At 42.0% G+C, this 16133-nt stretch overlaps 1 protein-coding gene across 1 annotated transcript in view; it reads left to right on the forward strand.

Moving 5' to 3' along the window:
- The window catches only part of LOC143948006 (rho GTPase-activating protein 6-like), a 203079-nt gene that overhangs the window by 12380 nt on the left and 174566 nt on the right, over positions 1-16133 (forward strand). Inside the window, exons 3-4 of the mRNA XM_077465170.1 lie at positions 5645-5692; positions 8034-8257. Of these exons, the coding sequence (XP_077321296.1) occupies positions 5645-5692; positions 8034-8257 (272 nt within the window). The remainder of the gene's footprint in view (positions 1-5644; positions 5693-8033; positions 8258-16133) is intronic.

Below are 16133 nucleotides of genomic sequence, written 5' to 3' on the forward strand. Positions count from 1 at the left end.
CCTGTCTTTCCAGGGCTTGATCAAGTTTATGTGATAAACTTGGAAAGGCTTCCTTCTACCTGGTTGGTGCACCTTGTAGTTCACCTCACTGATCTTTTCAACAATTTCATAAGGACCTTGCCACTTCGCCAAGAATTTACTCTCAACAGTGGGGACTAGTATAAGGACCCTATCGCCTGGGTTGAATGTCCTGATTCTTGCGGACCGGTTGTAAATTCTACTTTGGGCCTCTTGAGCTCTCTGGAGGTGTTCCCTTACCAGGGGCATTACAGTGGCTATACGGTCCTGCATTTGTGCTACATGCTCAATAACACTCTTGTATGGGGTGGACTCATTCTCCCATGTCTCTTTTGCAATGTCTAGTAGACCCCTAGGGTGATGACCATAGACCAACTCGAATGGTGAGAACCCTGTGGACGCTTGGGGCACCTCCCTAATAGCAAACATGAGGTAGGGTAATAAATGATCCCAGTCACGACCATCTTTTGCCACCACTTTCTTCAACATATGTTTCAAAGTTTTATTAAATCTCTCCACCAATCCGTCCGTCTGGGGGTGGTACACAGAGGTACGGATGTGTGAGATTTTAAATAGTCTGCATAATTCCTTCATTACTTTCGACATAAATGGCGTACCTTGGTCAGTTAGGATTTCTTTGGGGATCCCAGTCCTAGAGAACATATAAAACAACTCACGTGCAATTGTTTTAGATGCAGTGTTTCTTAAGGGTACAGCCTCAGGATAGCGGGTCGCATAATCCAGGACTACCAAAATATACTGGTGTCCTCTAGCTGACTTTACAATGGGACCCACTAAATCCATGGCAATACGCTCAAAAGGCACCTCTATAATAGGGAGCGAAACCAAAGGACTGCGAAAATGTGACACTGGGGCACTAACCTGACATGTGGGGCACGACTCACAGTATTTTTTAATGTCATCATATATGGCCGGCCAAAAAAACCTCTGGAGAACCCTCTCTCGCGTTTTGTCAGTCCCCAAGTGTCCCCCAAGAACATGGTTATGTGCCATGTCAAGCACCTGACGCCGGTACGGCTTAGGTACCAGAAGCTGTTCCACAATCTCATCCTTAACCTTAGTAACCCTATAGAAAAGATCATTAGTCACCGAAAAATGTGGAAATCTTTTTTCAGCATCTGGTTCCTGAGGTACCCCATTCATTACAGCAACCTGCTCTCTCGCATTTTTGAGAGTGGGGTCCTGTAATTGTGCAGCCCCAAAATTATCTCTAGACACCTCTAAGTCTAGTATATTTTGCTCAGTGGGAGGAGCCTCCTCCTCCCCAGCCAGGACCTGTAAAGGAAAACAATCATTTTCATCCTGCATACTTTTATCATTCACAGTGGACAAGGCAACCCCCTTAGAGGTATCCTCACTCCTTTTGGGGGATTTTTCTTTTTTCCCAGAGAGCCCAGAATAATGGAAAATCGCGCCCCAATATTACATTATGCATGAGGTTTTTAACCACACCCACTTCATATTGTACGGTGCCTTGTTCAGTCCCGACTTTAGCCAGCACTATAGGGTACATTTTTGTATCACCATGTATGCACACAACACTCATATGCTTTTTAGACTCTAAGTCCCCAGTCACCAGGCTAGCATGCACCAAGGTTACAAGGCTTCCTGAGTCCATTAACGCTTTAACAGGAAAGTCATTGATTGTAATATCGCAGATTTGCGGTTCAGTCTCTAGTCCAGGAACTGCAGCACAAGATGGTTCCGCAAATAGCGACTGACGCCGGCTAGCGTCACATTCCATGGGTTCAGAGGTAAGAGGGCAATGGGCCGACACGTGTCCCGCCTCATGGCATCTCCAACACTGGATAGGGCCTGGTCTCTTTGGCAAGGAGTCCTTTTCAGAGCCCCTTAGCCACCCTGGACCATCACCAGTCTTTTGTCCCTGAGACACCACTTGAGCCCTTTTCCCCCCCATCAGCACCCCTCCACACTCCCCCAATAGATGGAAGTCTCTTACCAGCTGACGGCACAGATCTGGCGCTCCGGGGAGGTGAAGATGCTGCAGGAACATCACGGAGGTAGTCCTCAGTCGCCTGGAACCTCTCCACAAGGTTGACAAGTTTGTTTGCATTCTTAGGATCACCTTGTCCCACCCAGCGTTGCAAGTCAGTAGGAAGCGCTCGGAGGTAGCGATCCATCACGACCTTCTCTAGGATTTGTGCAGGAGTAGAAGTGTCTGGCTCCAACCACTTTCTTGCCAAATGGATTAGGTCATACATCTGGGACCTCGCTGATTTGTCCAGACTGTAGCTCCAGTTGCGTACCCTCCGGGCACGGACTGCAGTAGTAACTCCTAGTCGGGCAAGTATCTCCTCTTTTAGCCGAGTATAGTCCTTAACCTCTTGCTCACTGAGGTCATAGTAGGCCTTTTGAGGTTCACCTGTTAAATAGGGCGCAATTACCTCTGCCCACTCAGCGGCTGGTAACTTCTCTCGCTCAGCCACGCGCTCAAATACTGTTAGATAGGCCTCAACATCGTCCTCAGCAGTCATCTTTTGCAGCGCTTTCTGCACAGTCCTTCTCCCAGAAAAAATCTCTGGAGCGGCTCCCATCACCACAGGCGCCTCTCGATTTGCTATCAGGTGCTCAATAAGTTGTTGTTGTGCAGCCATGGACTGTTCATGTCGTCTATTGGCCTCTATCTGAGCCTGCTGTTGTGCAGCGATCATCTGCTGTTGTTCAGCCATGGACTGTTCATGTCGTCTATTGGCCTCTGTCTGAGCCTGCTGTTGTTGCAAACTCACTTGCATAAACTGCTTCAGCATCTCCTCCATGTTGCTGGACTGTTTTTGGAGTGTAGTTGCAGCTTTCACCCAGGACATCAGCAGCTGTAGCCAAGTCTGTCCACACCGTTGCCCCTAGCAACCGCGTTGCCCGCTACCTCCACCAATTGTAAGGGATCTTCCCGGGGTAGGGTGTGTTTGGACACAGTTCACAGCAGACTTGGAATTTGATAAAGCAGATCTTGGCGTTTATTCGTGGTACAAACAGTCCAGCAAACAAAATATACAGCAACACCGTGCTTTCTAAGTACAACAAAAATAAAAGTCCTAGCCCGGCTGGGCGCTTACTAACAGGTTCTGCTCACCTATCTGACACTTACAAACACAGCGTCTTTCGCCTGGACATCGCAGGGTGAGTTTTAGCTCCAGCAGTGGCTGTGCTTGCAGCTTCCTTCAACACACAGATGGTTCATTCCCTGGCTGAGAAGCAATCACCTGCAGACCCTACAGAGCCTTTAGCTTCCCAGGCTAATTAGGATCCAAGCTCACCTGATCCCAAACCCAGAACTGGATCGGGGGATGTGGAATGACAGGTCCCTCTACCAAACCTACCTGCCATTCCATATAAACCCAGGCCCGGCAAAATTAAATAACAACTCAGCAGCATATCGCTGCTGAGAAACTGATCCATCCTGGATTTACCATCTCACACTGTGTAGCAACCTAGGTGAGATGTACACCCCCTCGATCACTTCTCCAGTGACATGTCTACAATATATATATATATATATATATATATATATATATATATATATATATTAGTGCTATATGAGAATATAATCTATTGTGTGTGTGTGTGTATATGTATGTATATGTGTATATATATATATATATATATATATATATATATATATATATATATATATATATATATATATATATATATATAATCACACACATATACACAGTGCCTTGCGAAAGTATTCGGCCCCCTTGAACTTTTCAACCTTTTGCCACATTTCAGGCTTCAAACATAAAGATATAACATTTTTATTTTTTGTGAAGAATCACCAACAAGTGGGACACAATTGTGAAGTGGAATGAAATCCTATTGGATTTTTGAAACTTTTTTAACTAATAAAAAAATGAAAAGTGGGGCGTGCAAAATTATTCGGGCCCCCTTGTGTTAATACTTTGTAGAGCCACCTTTTGCTGCGATTTCAGCTGCAAGTCGCTTGGGGTATGTCTCGATCAGTTTTGCACATCGAGAGACTGAATTCTTGCCCATTCTTTCTTACAAAACAGCTCGAGCTCAGTGAGGTTGGATGGAGAGCATTTGTGAACAGCAGTTTTCAGCTCTTTCCACAGATTCTCGATTGGATTCAGGTCTGGACTTTGACTTGGCCATTCTAACACCTGGATACGTTTATTTGTGAACCATTCTTTTGTAGATTTTGCTGTATGTTTGGGATCATTGTCTTGTTGGAAGATAAATCTCCGTCCCAGTTTCAGGTCTTTTGCAGACTCCAACAGGTTTTCATCCAGAATGGTCCTGTATTTGGCTGCATCCATCTTCCCCTCAATTTTAACCATCTTCCCTGTCCCTGCTGAAGAAAAGCAGGCCCAAACCATGATGCTGCCACCACCATGTTTGACAGTGGAGATGGTGTGTTGAGGGTGATGAGCTGTGTTGCTTTTACCCCAAACATATTGTTTTGCATTGTGGGCAATAAGTTAGATTTTGGTTTCATCTGACCAGAGCACTTTCTTCCACATGTTTGGTGTGTCTCCCAGGTGGCTTGTGGCAAACTTTAAACAAGACTTTTTATGGATATCTTTGAGAAATGGCTTTCTTCTTGCCACTCTTCCATAAAGGCCAGATTTGTGCAGTGTACGACTGATTGTTGTCCTATGGACAGACTCTCCCACCTCAGCTGTAGTTCTCTGCAGTTCATCCAGAGTGATCATGGGCCTCTTGGCTGCATCTCTGATCAGTCTTCTCCTTGTCTGAGCTGAAAGTTTAGAGGGACGGCCAGGTCTTGGTAGATTTGCAGTGGTCTGATACTCCTTCCATTTCAAAATGATCGCTTGCACAGTGCTCCTTGGGATGTTTAAAGCTTGGGAAATCTTTTTGTATCCAAATCTGGCTTTAAACTTCTCCACAACAGTATTACGGCCCTGCCTGGTGTGTTCCTTGGTCTTCATGATGCTCTCTGCGCTTTCAACAGAACCCTGAGACTATCACAGAGCAGGTGCATTTATACAGAGACTTGATTACACACAGGTGGATTCTATTTATCACCATCAGTCATTTAGGACAACATTGGATCATTCAGAGATCCTCGCTGAACTTCTGGAGTGAGTTTGCTGCACTGAAAGTAAAGGGGCCGAATAATTTTGCACGCACCACTTTTCAGTTTTTTATTTGCTAAAAAAGTTTAAAATATCCAATAGATTTCGTTCCACTTCACAATTGTGTCCCACTTGTTGGTGATTCTTCACAAAAGATAAAAATGTTATATCTTTATGTCTGAAGCCTGAAATGTGGCAAAAGGTTGAAAAGTTCAAGGGGGCCGAATACTTTCGCAAGGCACTAATATATATACACACGCACACAGAATAGATTATATTCTCATATAGCAGATCACCCTAGGCTGACTCGCATCATTCTGAGTTTGGCTGATTGACCAGGATAGGGAAAGGACATTTTCCCAGACTGAAAGGAAATGATTTGTTTATTTTAGTTATTCCCTCTGGATTCTATTTTTTTTTTTCCATCATAGACATTGATATGTTTTGCTTAATCATTTGTTTACCCCTTCTGTTGGTGGATTTCTCCTTTCTGCATAGCAGTGCTGAGATGTTGTTTGTTGTTGCAGGTTGGCAGAGTGCCAGGAAATTGGAGAAACGCAGACAAGACCGAAGAGGTATCTATGAAATACTAAGAATAAATGAAGAAAGTCGCGCTACGGACTATTTTCTTGGTCTGTGATCACAAAAACTGTGACAAAAGTGAATAAATAAATGTGTGAATGAGGACGCTAATCAAGGGTTAGAGTTGCCTATGACTGAATCCTCCCACCTTTAAATAAAGGGAGGGAGGTGTGAAATGAAAAATAAAAAAATGGGCTATGGCGCTAAACCCAATTTATGTGCAACTAGTGCATGTAGGTGTATGCGCATCAAATTTACCAGTGCTATCAAACTTGCACGTAAAGTGCTAATACTGTGGTGACACGTCTATAAAAATCCTATCAACTGGAACAAGTGCAGAAAATACATATATCAAGGTAAAAAAATAGAAAAAAATAACTAAAATAAATAATAATAAAAATAAACATAAAAATCCAAATAAAAATAATTCACAGTGCAGTTGAGTTAATCTCGGCAATCATGCAAAGTTTATGCAGCAAGGTAGTGATAAAGTCCTTAAAAATATCCTTTGAAAAAACTTTTCCCAAAATCGCTTTCTGAAATCGCAAAAAATCGCATGCTGCAGTACTTTGAAAGATGGTATTGGAGTGAGGTGACTTAGTGCAAACTGATCAATCTAGAGAGGAACCATTCATCCCCGGTGCGCCACTCAGTAGTGTGGAAATGTGATTGCTCTCACCAGATCCAGTCCCCTCAAGACGTCACTCTGACGAAACGCGCAGGGCATGGCCACGTACGTGCACCTTCATCGTAGCCAGCAGCAGCAACAGTAGCGGACGGCGGAGTTTACTTTCGTTTTATTGCTTTCCATATATGCACATTGTTATCGAACAAAATGTGAGTACCTTCCTTTTAATATTGAATAAAATAATTTTAAGAACGTACTTGCACCATGGATATCCTTCTCTCTCCCCCATGTATATAACCACTGAGAGCATTTGAATTGAGAAGTGAACACTCTCCCAGCGCACCAGCAGCAGCATTTGAATAGCGACACAGTGGCTTACATTGTGGAGGCCTGAGTAACCCCTTGAGGGGACTGGATCTGGTGAGAGCAATCACATTTCCACACTACTGAGTGGCGCACCGGGGATGAATGGTTCCTCTCTAGATTGATCAGTTTGCACTAAGTCACCTCACTCCAATACCATCTTTCAAAGTACTGCAGCATGCGATTTTTTTTTGCGATTTCAGAAAGCGATTTTGGGAAAAGTTTTTTCAAAGGATATTTTTAAGGACTTTATCACTACCTTGCTGCATTAACTTTGCATGATTGCCGAGATTAACTCAACTGCACTGTGAATTATTTTTATTTGGATTTTTGTTATTATTTATTTTTGTTATTTTTTTCAATTTTTTTTTTTTTACCTTGATATATGTATTTTCTGCACTTGTTCCAGTTGATAGGGTTTTTATAGACGTGTCACCACAGTATTAGCACTTTACGTGTAAGTTTGATAGCACTGGTAAATTTGATGCGCATACACCTACATGCACTAGTTGCACATAAATTGGGTTTAGCGCCATAGCCCATTTTTAAATTTTTCATATCTATGAAATACGTTGTGTCCCTAATCCAAGCTTCTGTGTCTAGATGAAGAACACCCAACTGTGCTGTCTTCCTGTGCTACCAACCCGTGCTGTCTTCCTGTGCTACCAACCCGTGCTGTCTTCCTGTACTACCAACCCGTGCTGTCTTCCTGTACTACCAACCCGTGCTGTCTTCCTGTACTACCAACCCGTGCTGTCTTCCTGTACTACCAACCCGTGCTGTCCTCCTGTACTACCACCCTGTGCTGTCCTCCTGTACTACCACCCTGTGCTGTCCTCCTGTACTACCAACCTGCGCTGTCCTCCTGTACTACCAACCTGCGCTGTCCTCCTGTACTACCAACCTGCGCTGTCCTCCTGTACTGCTCACCCTGTGCTGTCCTCCTCCTGTACTGCTCACCCTGTGCTGTCCTCCTCCTGTACTGCTCACCCTGTGCTGTCCTCCTCCTGTACTGCTCACCCTGTGCTGTCCTCCTCCTGTACTGCTCACCCTGTGCTGTCCTCCTCCTGTGCTGTCCTCTTGTTCCGCCCACCAGTGCCGCCCTCCTGTACCATTTAACTCAGAACAATGTAATTCATAGGGGTATAGCACAGGCAGAGAGCACAGGAAGTTACCAGCAAGATTTGTAGCAGGATCAACTGGTATTTTTTGTACTTATTGAACAGATACAACAAAACTCATTTAGTTATATATTTAATAGACCAAAAGGGAGCAAAAAAAAAAAGAGAAGATCATTCTTGGGGTGTACATGCCCTTTAATTCTATTTCTCATGATTCTACAGATTCCCCACACGGAGTATTCGGAGTGCCTCTGTCATATGTCATCGCGCAGGACCGCGCCGAGCGTCATCGCTCCAACCTGAGTCGCAACCGCAGAGCAAATGCAGAAGTTGAGAGCACCGTCCTTAGTTTTCGGGCCCAATCAAGACGTACATCAACCACGGAGGCATTGCTGGAGTATTCAGTATCATCCACATTTCGGAATAGTTTTCCCCAGACAAGACGGGTAAGAGCATCTCCAAGAGTGCCAAGTCGTGCAAGGCGACATAACTTTGCTGTCAGAATCCAATTGGGAAGATTTCCCTTCACTTCCTGTCTTACAGACACAACAGGAAGCGAAAGGAAGTCCCTACATAAACGGTCATCACTGCAAAAGGTGTCCCCTTTGGAAGATTTCTCTATATGTCCTGTTCTGGTGACAACTATAAAATATTGGACTTACTGTCTTGGAGACACAACAGGAAGTGAGGGGAAGTCCCTACACAGACAGCTGTCACTGCACCAGATGTTCCCATTAAAAGCGTTCCCTATACTTCCTGTTCTGGCGACAACGGTAAAATATCGTCCTTCCTGTCTTAGAGACACAACAGGAAGTAAGGGGAAATCCTACACAAAAAGGTTGTCAGTGCAACAGATGTCCTCATTGGAAGATTTCCCTATACCCACCCAGCCACCATCCAATACTATATAAAAAAAATACACTGGTAAAAAATACACAACTAATGCTTATTTATTCTTTCTATAAGAAAGTTCATTCCTGATATTTTTTTGAAAGCTGAAATCCATGATAAAAATAACATAAAATAATTATTTGCTTACTAAAATAAAAAAAATAAAAAAAAAAAAAATCAGCTATTGCTGCAATACTTAGCCAGAGCTGTCCCCATGCAGTACTTCTTTTCTGCCACTGGATGTCCTCAGTATTCCATGTTAAATGACAGCCATGGTCTTTTCTCCTATTCCCTTTGAAAGCAAGCTGTCATGGATCCGCCCCCAGCCTGTGATTGGACAGTGAAAGGAGAGCCAGCACAGGGATGAGCACCTCTCTCCATCACTCTGCTCTTTCCTCCTATGAGCATGCTGCTGGTTGCCACATGAGCCGATTGGCTCCCACTCTGGGCTCCGCTGTACAGGGACTGCAATAGGCTGACATCTGATCAAATTCAGGCACAATGGATCAATGGATTGTAATGCTGCTTGCATTATAAATACCCAATTCTGGGCTCCAGGCTCCCCCTGAAGGCACCCCCATATTATACGGTATGATTTTCTTTAGTGTGCTTGTTCCAAGGTCTTCTGGCTGGTCACACGCAGGGTCCTTGTCTTCTCCTGATCCCCTAGAGAAGTCACCTCCACCCTCTGCATGAATACACTATAAATGAAGTGTGCTGTAACTCTGCCCCCTCAGTAGGCGGGGCCATGACGCGCTTCAGTCATAGCAGTATGCTGGGCGTCATTCAACCCAAAAGAATGAGGACATCTAGTGGTGCAAACAAAGTGCTGCAGGGATCAGCTCTAAGTTGAAGGTGTTACAGCCTGGGCTGCTCTTTGATTTTGTTAACTGGAAGTTCTAATTACTTTTTTTTTTTTTTTTTTTTTTTATGTTCCCATAGTTGGGCTTTCATAATGTTCTTAATGAATACAGAACCACATTAATGTGCCCCTTCTATTTATCTGCCTGGAGATCAACATGGGTTACATTACAGATCCTAGCTTTGTAGATTCTGCCTGGAGATTCCATCCCTTGTTAGGAAGGCACATGATATCTTTCCCTTCAGCACTGTGCTAGTTATAGAAGGCTTAACGGTGTGTTAGCATTTTCTCAGCCACATGTTAGAATGCTGCGAACTGAACTTCACCCCGGTCCTTTGCCCTTTAATCATTCTCTATTCGTCTTTACTTGCTTAGAATTTATTATATAAATTAATTAAATTAATAATTTCTTATATATAAATTATATATACAGTGTAATTTGATAATATAATACATATTTTAAAATGTGAATATATAGTGTAAATAATAGATTATCAAATTACACTGTATATATAAGAAATATATATAACGATTAAAGGGCAAAGGACGGGGGTGAAGTTCAGTTCGCAGCATTCTAACGTGGCTGAGAAAATGCTAACACACCGTTAAGCCTTCTATAACTAGCACAGTGAGTATGTGTTATATATATATATATATATATTCAAATTGTTATATACATATTCACATAAAAAAAAAAAATTATATATATATATATATATATATATATATATAATTTTTTTTTATGTGAATATGTATATAACAATTTGAATATATATATATATATATATATATATATATATATATATATATATATATATATATATATATATATATATATATATATATATATATATATATATATATATATATATATATATATATATATATATAAGATTTTTAATATGAAAAAATATAAATGAGAATATATAGATATATTCTCATTTATATTTTCATATACATTCACATTAATAAAAATTTTTTTTTTTATATATATGTGAATGTATATGAAAAAAATATAAATAAGAATATATCTATATTCTCATTTATATTTTTTCATATTAAAAAATCTTTTTTTATATATATATATATATATATATATATATATATATATATATATATATATATATATATATATATATATATATATATATATATATATATATATATTCAAATTTTTACATTTTTATATACCTATTCACATTTAAAATAAATATATATATATATATTAAATGTGAATGTATATAATGATCTAAAAGAAATTATATAATTACACTGTTTTTTTTTTTTTTTATAAATATATATATATATATATATATATATATATATATATATATATCTCTATCAACAGGTATATTTTAAAACGGCCCATCATATACCTCTCTGCGCCAAACTAGGACCTTCACACACCTCCCAAAATATATATATATATATATATATATATATATATATATATATATATATATATATATATATATATATATATATATATATATATATATTTACGTATATGCACTCACCTAAATGGTGAACACGCGAACGAAAAAAGAGATATATATACACACACACACTTTTTATGCAGATGCCTGCATATATAATAATAATAATGCTAGAACCAAAGTATACTAGATAATAGCTGCTGAGTATATTAAAACCCAGCAGTACGGACAATAATAGCAGCTGTTAAAAGATTATAATAAAAATATGTAAAAAAAAAAGGTCATACAAACAATTCATCAATATACATCTGAGAATATCAGTATAAAAACAGCGCTTTAAAAAAAAAAAAAAAAGTCCTTTATAGAAGCCACAATGTACAAAAAAATCACTAGACAGTTCTAAGTGTGCAGATAAAGTGTCTATAGTGATCTAATCAGCGTTGCAAGGTGATCAAAGTGCTGTCAACCTTTCTTCCACCATAAACCGGGAGTGCTTCACCACATGCGATGCGTACCCCCCTCGGGGGTTAAACTCACCAGACACTGCTGATAAGGTAAGCCTTAAGGAGTGGTCACTTCATTGGATATAGTAATATTCCTATATATCCCCCTTAGCGTTGCAGTCCCAAGGCAGTCCTCCAAGTTTATCATAAAAATAAAACAAAGTGTGCACATAGCATAATACTGTTATTATTTATCTGCACATAGTCGTGAAAACCGGACAAAAGCAGCCGAATGTCAAGTGCGGGGAGATTAGAAATTAGAAAAATGCAATACAACCACCCCCGTGTGGGGGTTGGTGAGGTAAAAACAAAAAAAAGAGGGGAAAAGAAGGGGGAAGGCAGAAAGGAGATAAGGGAACTCTCAGGTCCAACCAAACACTCCCGTCAGAAAGAGAGGAAGGAAGAGAGCCCCTCTTCCTCCTTTAGCAAGTAATATAAGGGGACACAAATCACTCGTTTGGTTACTGAAAAGTCACCAGAGAGATGACCTCCATCCACCCGGTACAACTATACTGCAACCCAGACATGACAGGACTCCGACCAGTGGCGTAACTAGGACCTTCAGGGCCCCCGTTGCAAGAAACCATAAAGGGCCCCCCTGAACCCCAGCCAGGGCCCTTCCCTCCGAGTCCGGGGGTGGAACTCCAGGGCGTGGTCACAGGTATATGTAGAAAGAAGCGGGTGTTTAGCCACCCAATTGGTATATGTAAAAAGGAAAAATAACACAATATATATATATATATATATATATATATATTCGTTTGGAATGCTTTGTTGCACTAGTCACTTTGATCACGATTTATCACGGGAATCAGAATTTATGCACAGATAATTTGTTTTTATTGGTTAGCATTCCATGGATTAATATTATTTAGTTTAAGGGAGCGCAACACCATTTATTTGATTTGTTGCAACACAATAAGGGAGCCCCCAACGCTGCATAACCCATAAGTATACAAAAAAAAAAAAAACACAGGAAATTTCCCCAGGGGGTTTTTAGCAGCAGAAAGTTGGTATGAAAATAGTTGATGTAAAAAAGAATCATTTAACAGACAATAGTAATTCCAAATGAACAATAATACATCATCCATATAGGTAGTGCGACAAAAACAAACATGGAACATCACTCATAGCAAAAAAACTCTGTACAGGCATGGTTTGCCAATTGTATTTGTAACATATGTATCCACATGAAAAACCCCGATGCATTTCGACCCTTGCGATTTCCGGTCTCTTCAGGGGGATTTATATTCTAGGGAAATGTCAAAATATCTAATTAAAGACTTTGGACAATATAAAAATATATATAGGTATAGTATTTCAAATTAAGCAAAATTATGTCTCCATGCATATAGAGATATAGTTACCAATGGGTGGATGAGGACATGAGGATGTGTCACACAAGCCGGCATTGCAGGATTATAGCCGCATGTTTCCCCCACGCCCTCTGTGTGGGTGCATAGTCCACTGAGCTTACAGAGGGCCACGTTTTGGGACCCAGAGACGAGGATGGGGGGTAAAACACCTGCAGGTGGACATGCAAAAAAACTTTGTAAGTCATTATATAATATAATATTAGAGGGAGTATATAGAAGTGCTTGGCAGCTGCAGACTTATTATTACTTGGTCATTAATGGATTCATATTATAAAAGAATTAAGCTAGTTATACCTAGCATGGCGTAGTTTGTTCGTTTAGTTATATTGATTATAAGAAGGATTAACTGACAGTGAAAAGAAGGTGGGTGAGGGATGGGGGTGTGGTGATGTGATGGGTGAAGTGAAAATGCATGATGTGAGGTAAACTGATGATGGGGCAAGAGAAGTGTGAAAGTGAAAACAAAACAAAACTGCTAAAAAAGAAAACCGAAACAACAAAATATTGGAAGTGTGAAGTGATAAGTGTGGGCAACTAGATGAGTGTGGAGGGGATAATGCATGCGTGTATGTGCATGTGAGGAAAAAAGGAAGAAAAAAAAAAAAAAAAAAAAAAAAAGGGGGGGGGGATAATTAAATAAGAAGGTGAAAGTGAGATGGATCAAAGTGCCAAACACAAGTGATATGACACTGAATGCTGTATGCATAAAGTGAGGGAGTGGGATTATGGTTATATAGTATTACAAAAGGATAATATTGTGGGTTAAAGCGGGGTTCCACCCTAAAGTGGAACCTCCGCTGATCGGATCCCTCCCCCCCTCCGGTGTCACAATTGGCATCTTTCAGGGGGGAGGGGGTGGAGATACCTGTCAAAGACAGGTATTTACACCCACTTCCGGGCATAGACTCCCGTGGAGTCTATGCCATTTCCTGTCCTGCCGCGCTGTCTGCTGGGACACACACGGGTCCCAGTGACAGCGCGGAGAATTCCTATTGCGCTGCGTGACTCGCGCATGCGCAGTAGAGAACCGGGAAGTGAAGTCGATTGGCTTCACTTCCTGATTCCCTCACCTAGAATGGTGGCGGCAGCAGCCGAGGGCCAAGCGATCGATCGGCCTCGGCAACGCTGGAACCCGGGACAGGTGAGTGTCCATTTATTAAAAGTCAGCAGCTGTAGTATTTATAGCTGCTGGCTTTTAATATTTTTTTTTTTTGGTGGAGTCCCTCTTTAAATAGCAATGTTAGTAAATGAGTGGGTGTCACATAAGTACAAGGATTACCCAGTCAGAATCATTCCAAAAGCTGCACTTACCAAGCACTCCATCAGTCTTATATTAGTGTATGACAGCACTACCAGGGAACACCTCAGGATCTCCTGGGAGCTGTGGGATTTTAAAGTATCTGCATGATTTGTACATTGTCTGCAGGTGTTAGGCCCCACCCAATCCACCCTCCCACAGGTCTACAACACTAAAAGGGCATCGTCCGCATGGTCCCCTCGGCGTTCCGGAAGGCATGAGCCCTGGCCTAAGCCATCGCCTCCGACGCAAAAGTGCGAAGTCACTGACAGTACGGTGGCGATCACGGAATGCCGCCGGCACGGCGAAGGCCCCCCATAGTGGCCCAAAAAGGACTCAACTGTAGGAAAACAAACATTGGGGAGAAACGCTGATAACATCTGCGTCTTCCCCACCGTGCCGGGAAGCGGGCGGAAAAGAGGCACCCACCCAGTGACGCGGGGCTGAACACATCGGTTCACACCAAGGGGGATGGGAAAAATAAAACGCTGCAATGCATGCAAAGTAGTACAAATAAGATGATTTACAAATAATCATATGTTAATATAGGTATATTGTTGGTTGAAGGAGCCAAAGGCATATACAGTGCCATCAATTACATAAAACAAGATGGAGGGGGGGGGGAGGGGGAAGATGATAACTTTCTTCCTCCTCTCTGGGTCCCAAAACATGGCCCTCTGTAAGCTCAGTGGACTATGCACCCACCCAGAGGGCGCGGGGGGGGGGGGGGGGAACATGTGGCAGCGATGGGATCACTGGATGGCTATAATCCTGCAATGCCGGCTTGTGCGACACATCCTCATGTCCTCATCCACCCATTGGTAACTATATCTCTATATGCATGGAGACATCATTTTGCTTAATTTGAAATACTATACCTATATATATTTTTATATTGTCCAAAGTCTTTAATTAGATATTTTGACATTTCCCTAGAATATAAATCTCCCTGAAGAGACCGGAAATCGCAAGGGTCGAAATGCATCAGGGTTTTTCATGTGGATACATATGCTACGAATACAATTGGCAAACCATGCCTGTACAGAGTTTTTTTGCTATGAGTGATGTTCCATGTTTGTTTTTGTCGCACTACCTATATGGATGATGTATTATTGTTCATTTGGAATTACTATTGTCTGTTAAATAAATGATTCTTTTTTACATCAACTATTTTCATACCAACTTTCTGCTGCTAAAAAACCTCTGGGGAAATTTCCTGTGTTTTTTTTGTATACTTAAGGGGTTATGCAGCTTTGGGGGCTCCCTTATTGTGTTATTTTTTCCTTTTTACGTGATCACAGGTATGACCTTTGTGAGCCCTGTAGTTCCACCACTGGTATCAGTATTTTATTTTAATTTTTTTACATTTTTAGGTGCCCCATTGGGGGACTGTCCCTAGGCAGGATGGGGTCCCCGTCCCCAGAAGAGATGAGGTCCTTTTCTCCAGGGCAGATGAAGTTACTGCCCCCATATGAGAAGGGGTCCCTGTCCCCAGGGGAGGTGGGGGTCCCTGTCCCCACATGAGAAGGGGTCCCTGTCCCCAGGGGGAGATGGAGGGGGTATGTAATAGTGTGTGGGGGATGGGGTCCTCTCACTCACCATGACCAAGCTGTAGGCCGCACACTCATCCATGTTGGCCTGGGCTCCATCCAGTGTGCTGGACGGGCGATCAGCATATCTCCCAGAAAGATCTTTCATCATTTGTGTATGAAGGGGGAGGAGGGGGGCTGGCAGACAAGCCTGCAGTGTCCTCCGGGGGGGGCTCTCACAGGGCTGCACTGCATCTGTGTGCTTAAAGTTTGTTTACCCAGGAGAAGTATGCAGTGCAGTGTGGGCCGGACTCGGGGGGGACTCTGGCTGGGGAGAACAGACATCGGACTGAGCGGCAATGCATGGAGCAGGACAGGGGTACTCTGAGGAGCCGGCCGAGGACACAGGTCATGCGGGGAATGCACAA

The sequence above is a fragment of the Lithobates pipiens genome, unplaced genomic scaffold (assembly GCF_037356315.1).
Source record: "Lithobates pipiens isolate NorthernLeopardFrog02 unplaced genomic scaffold, aLitPip1_a1.2 Scaffold_1, whole genome shotgun sequence".
Classification (NCBI taxonomy): domain Eukaryota; kingdom Metazoa; phylum Chordata; class Amphibia; order Anura; family Ranidae; genus Lithobates; species Lithobates pipiens.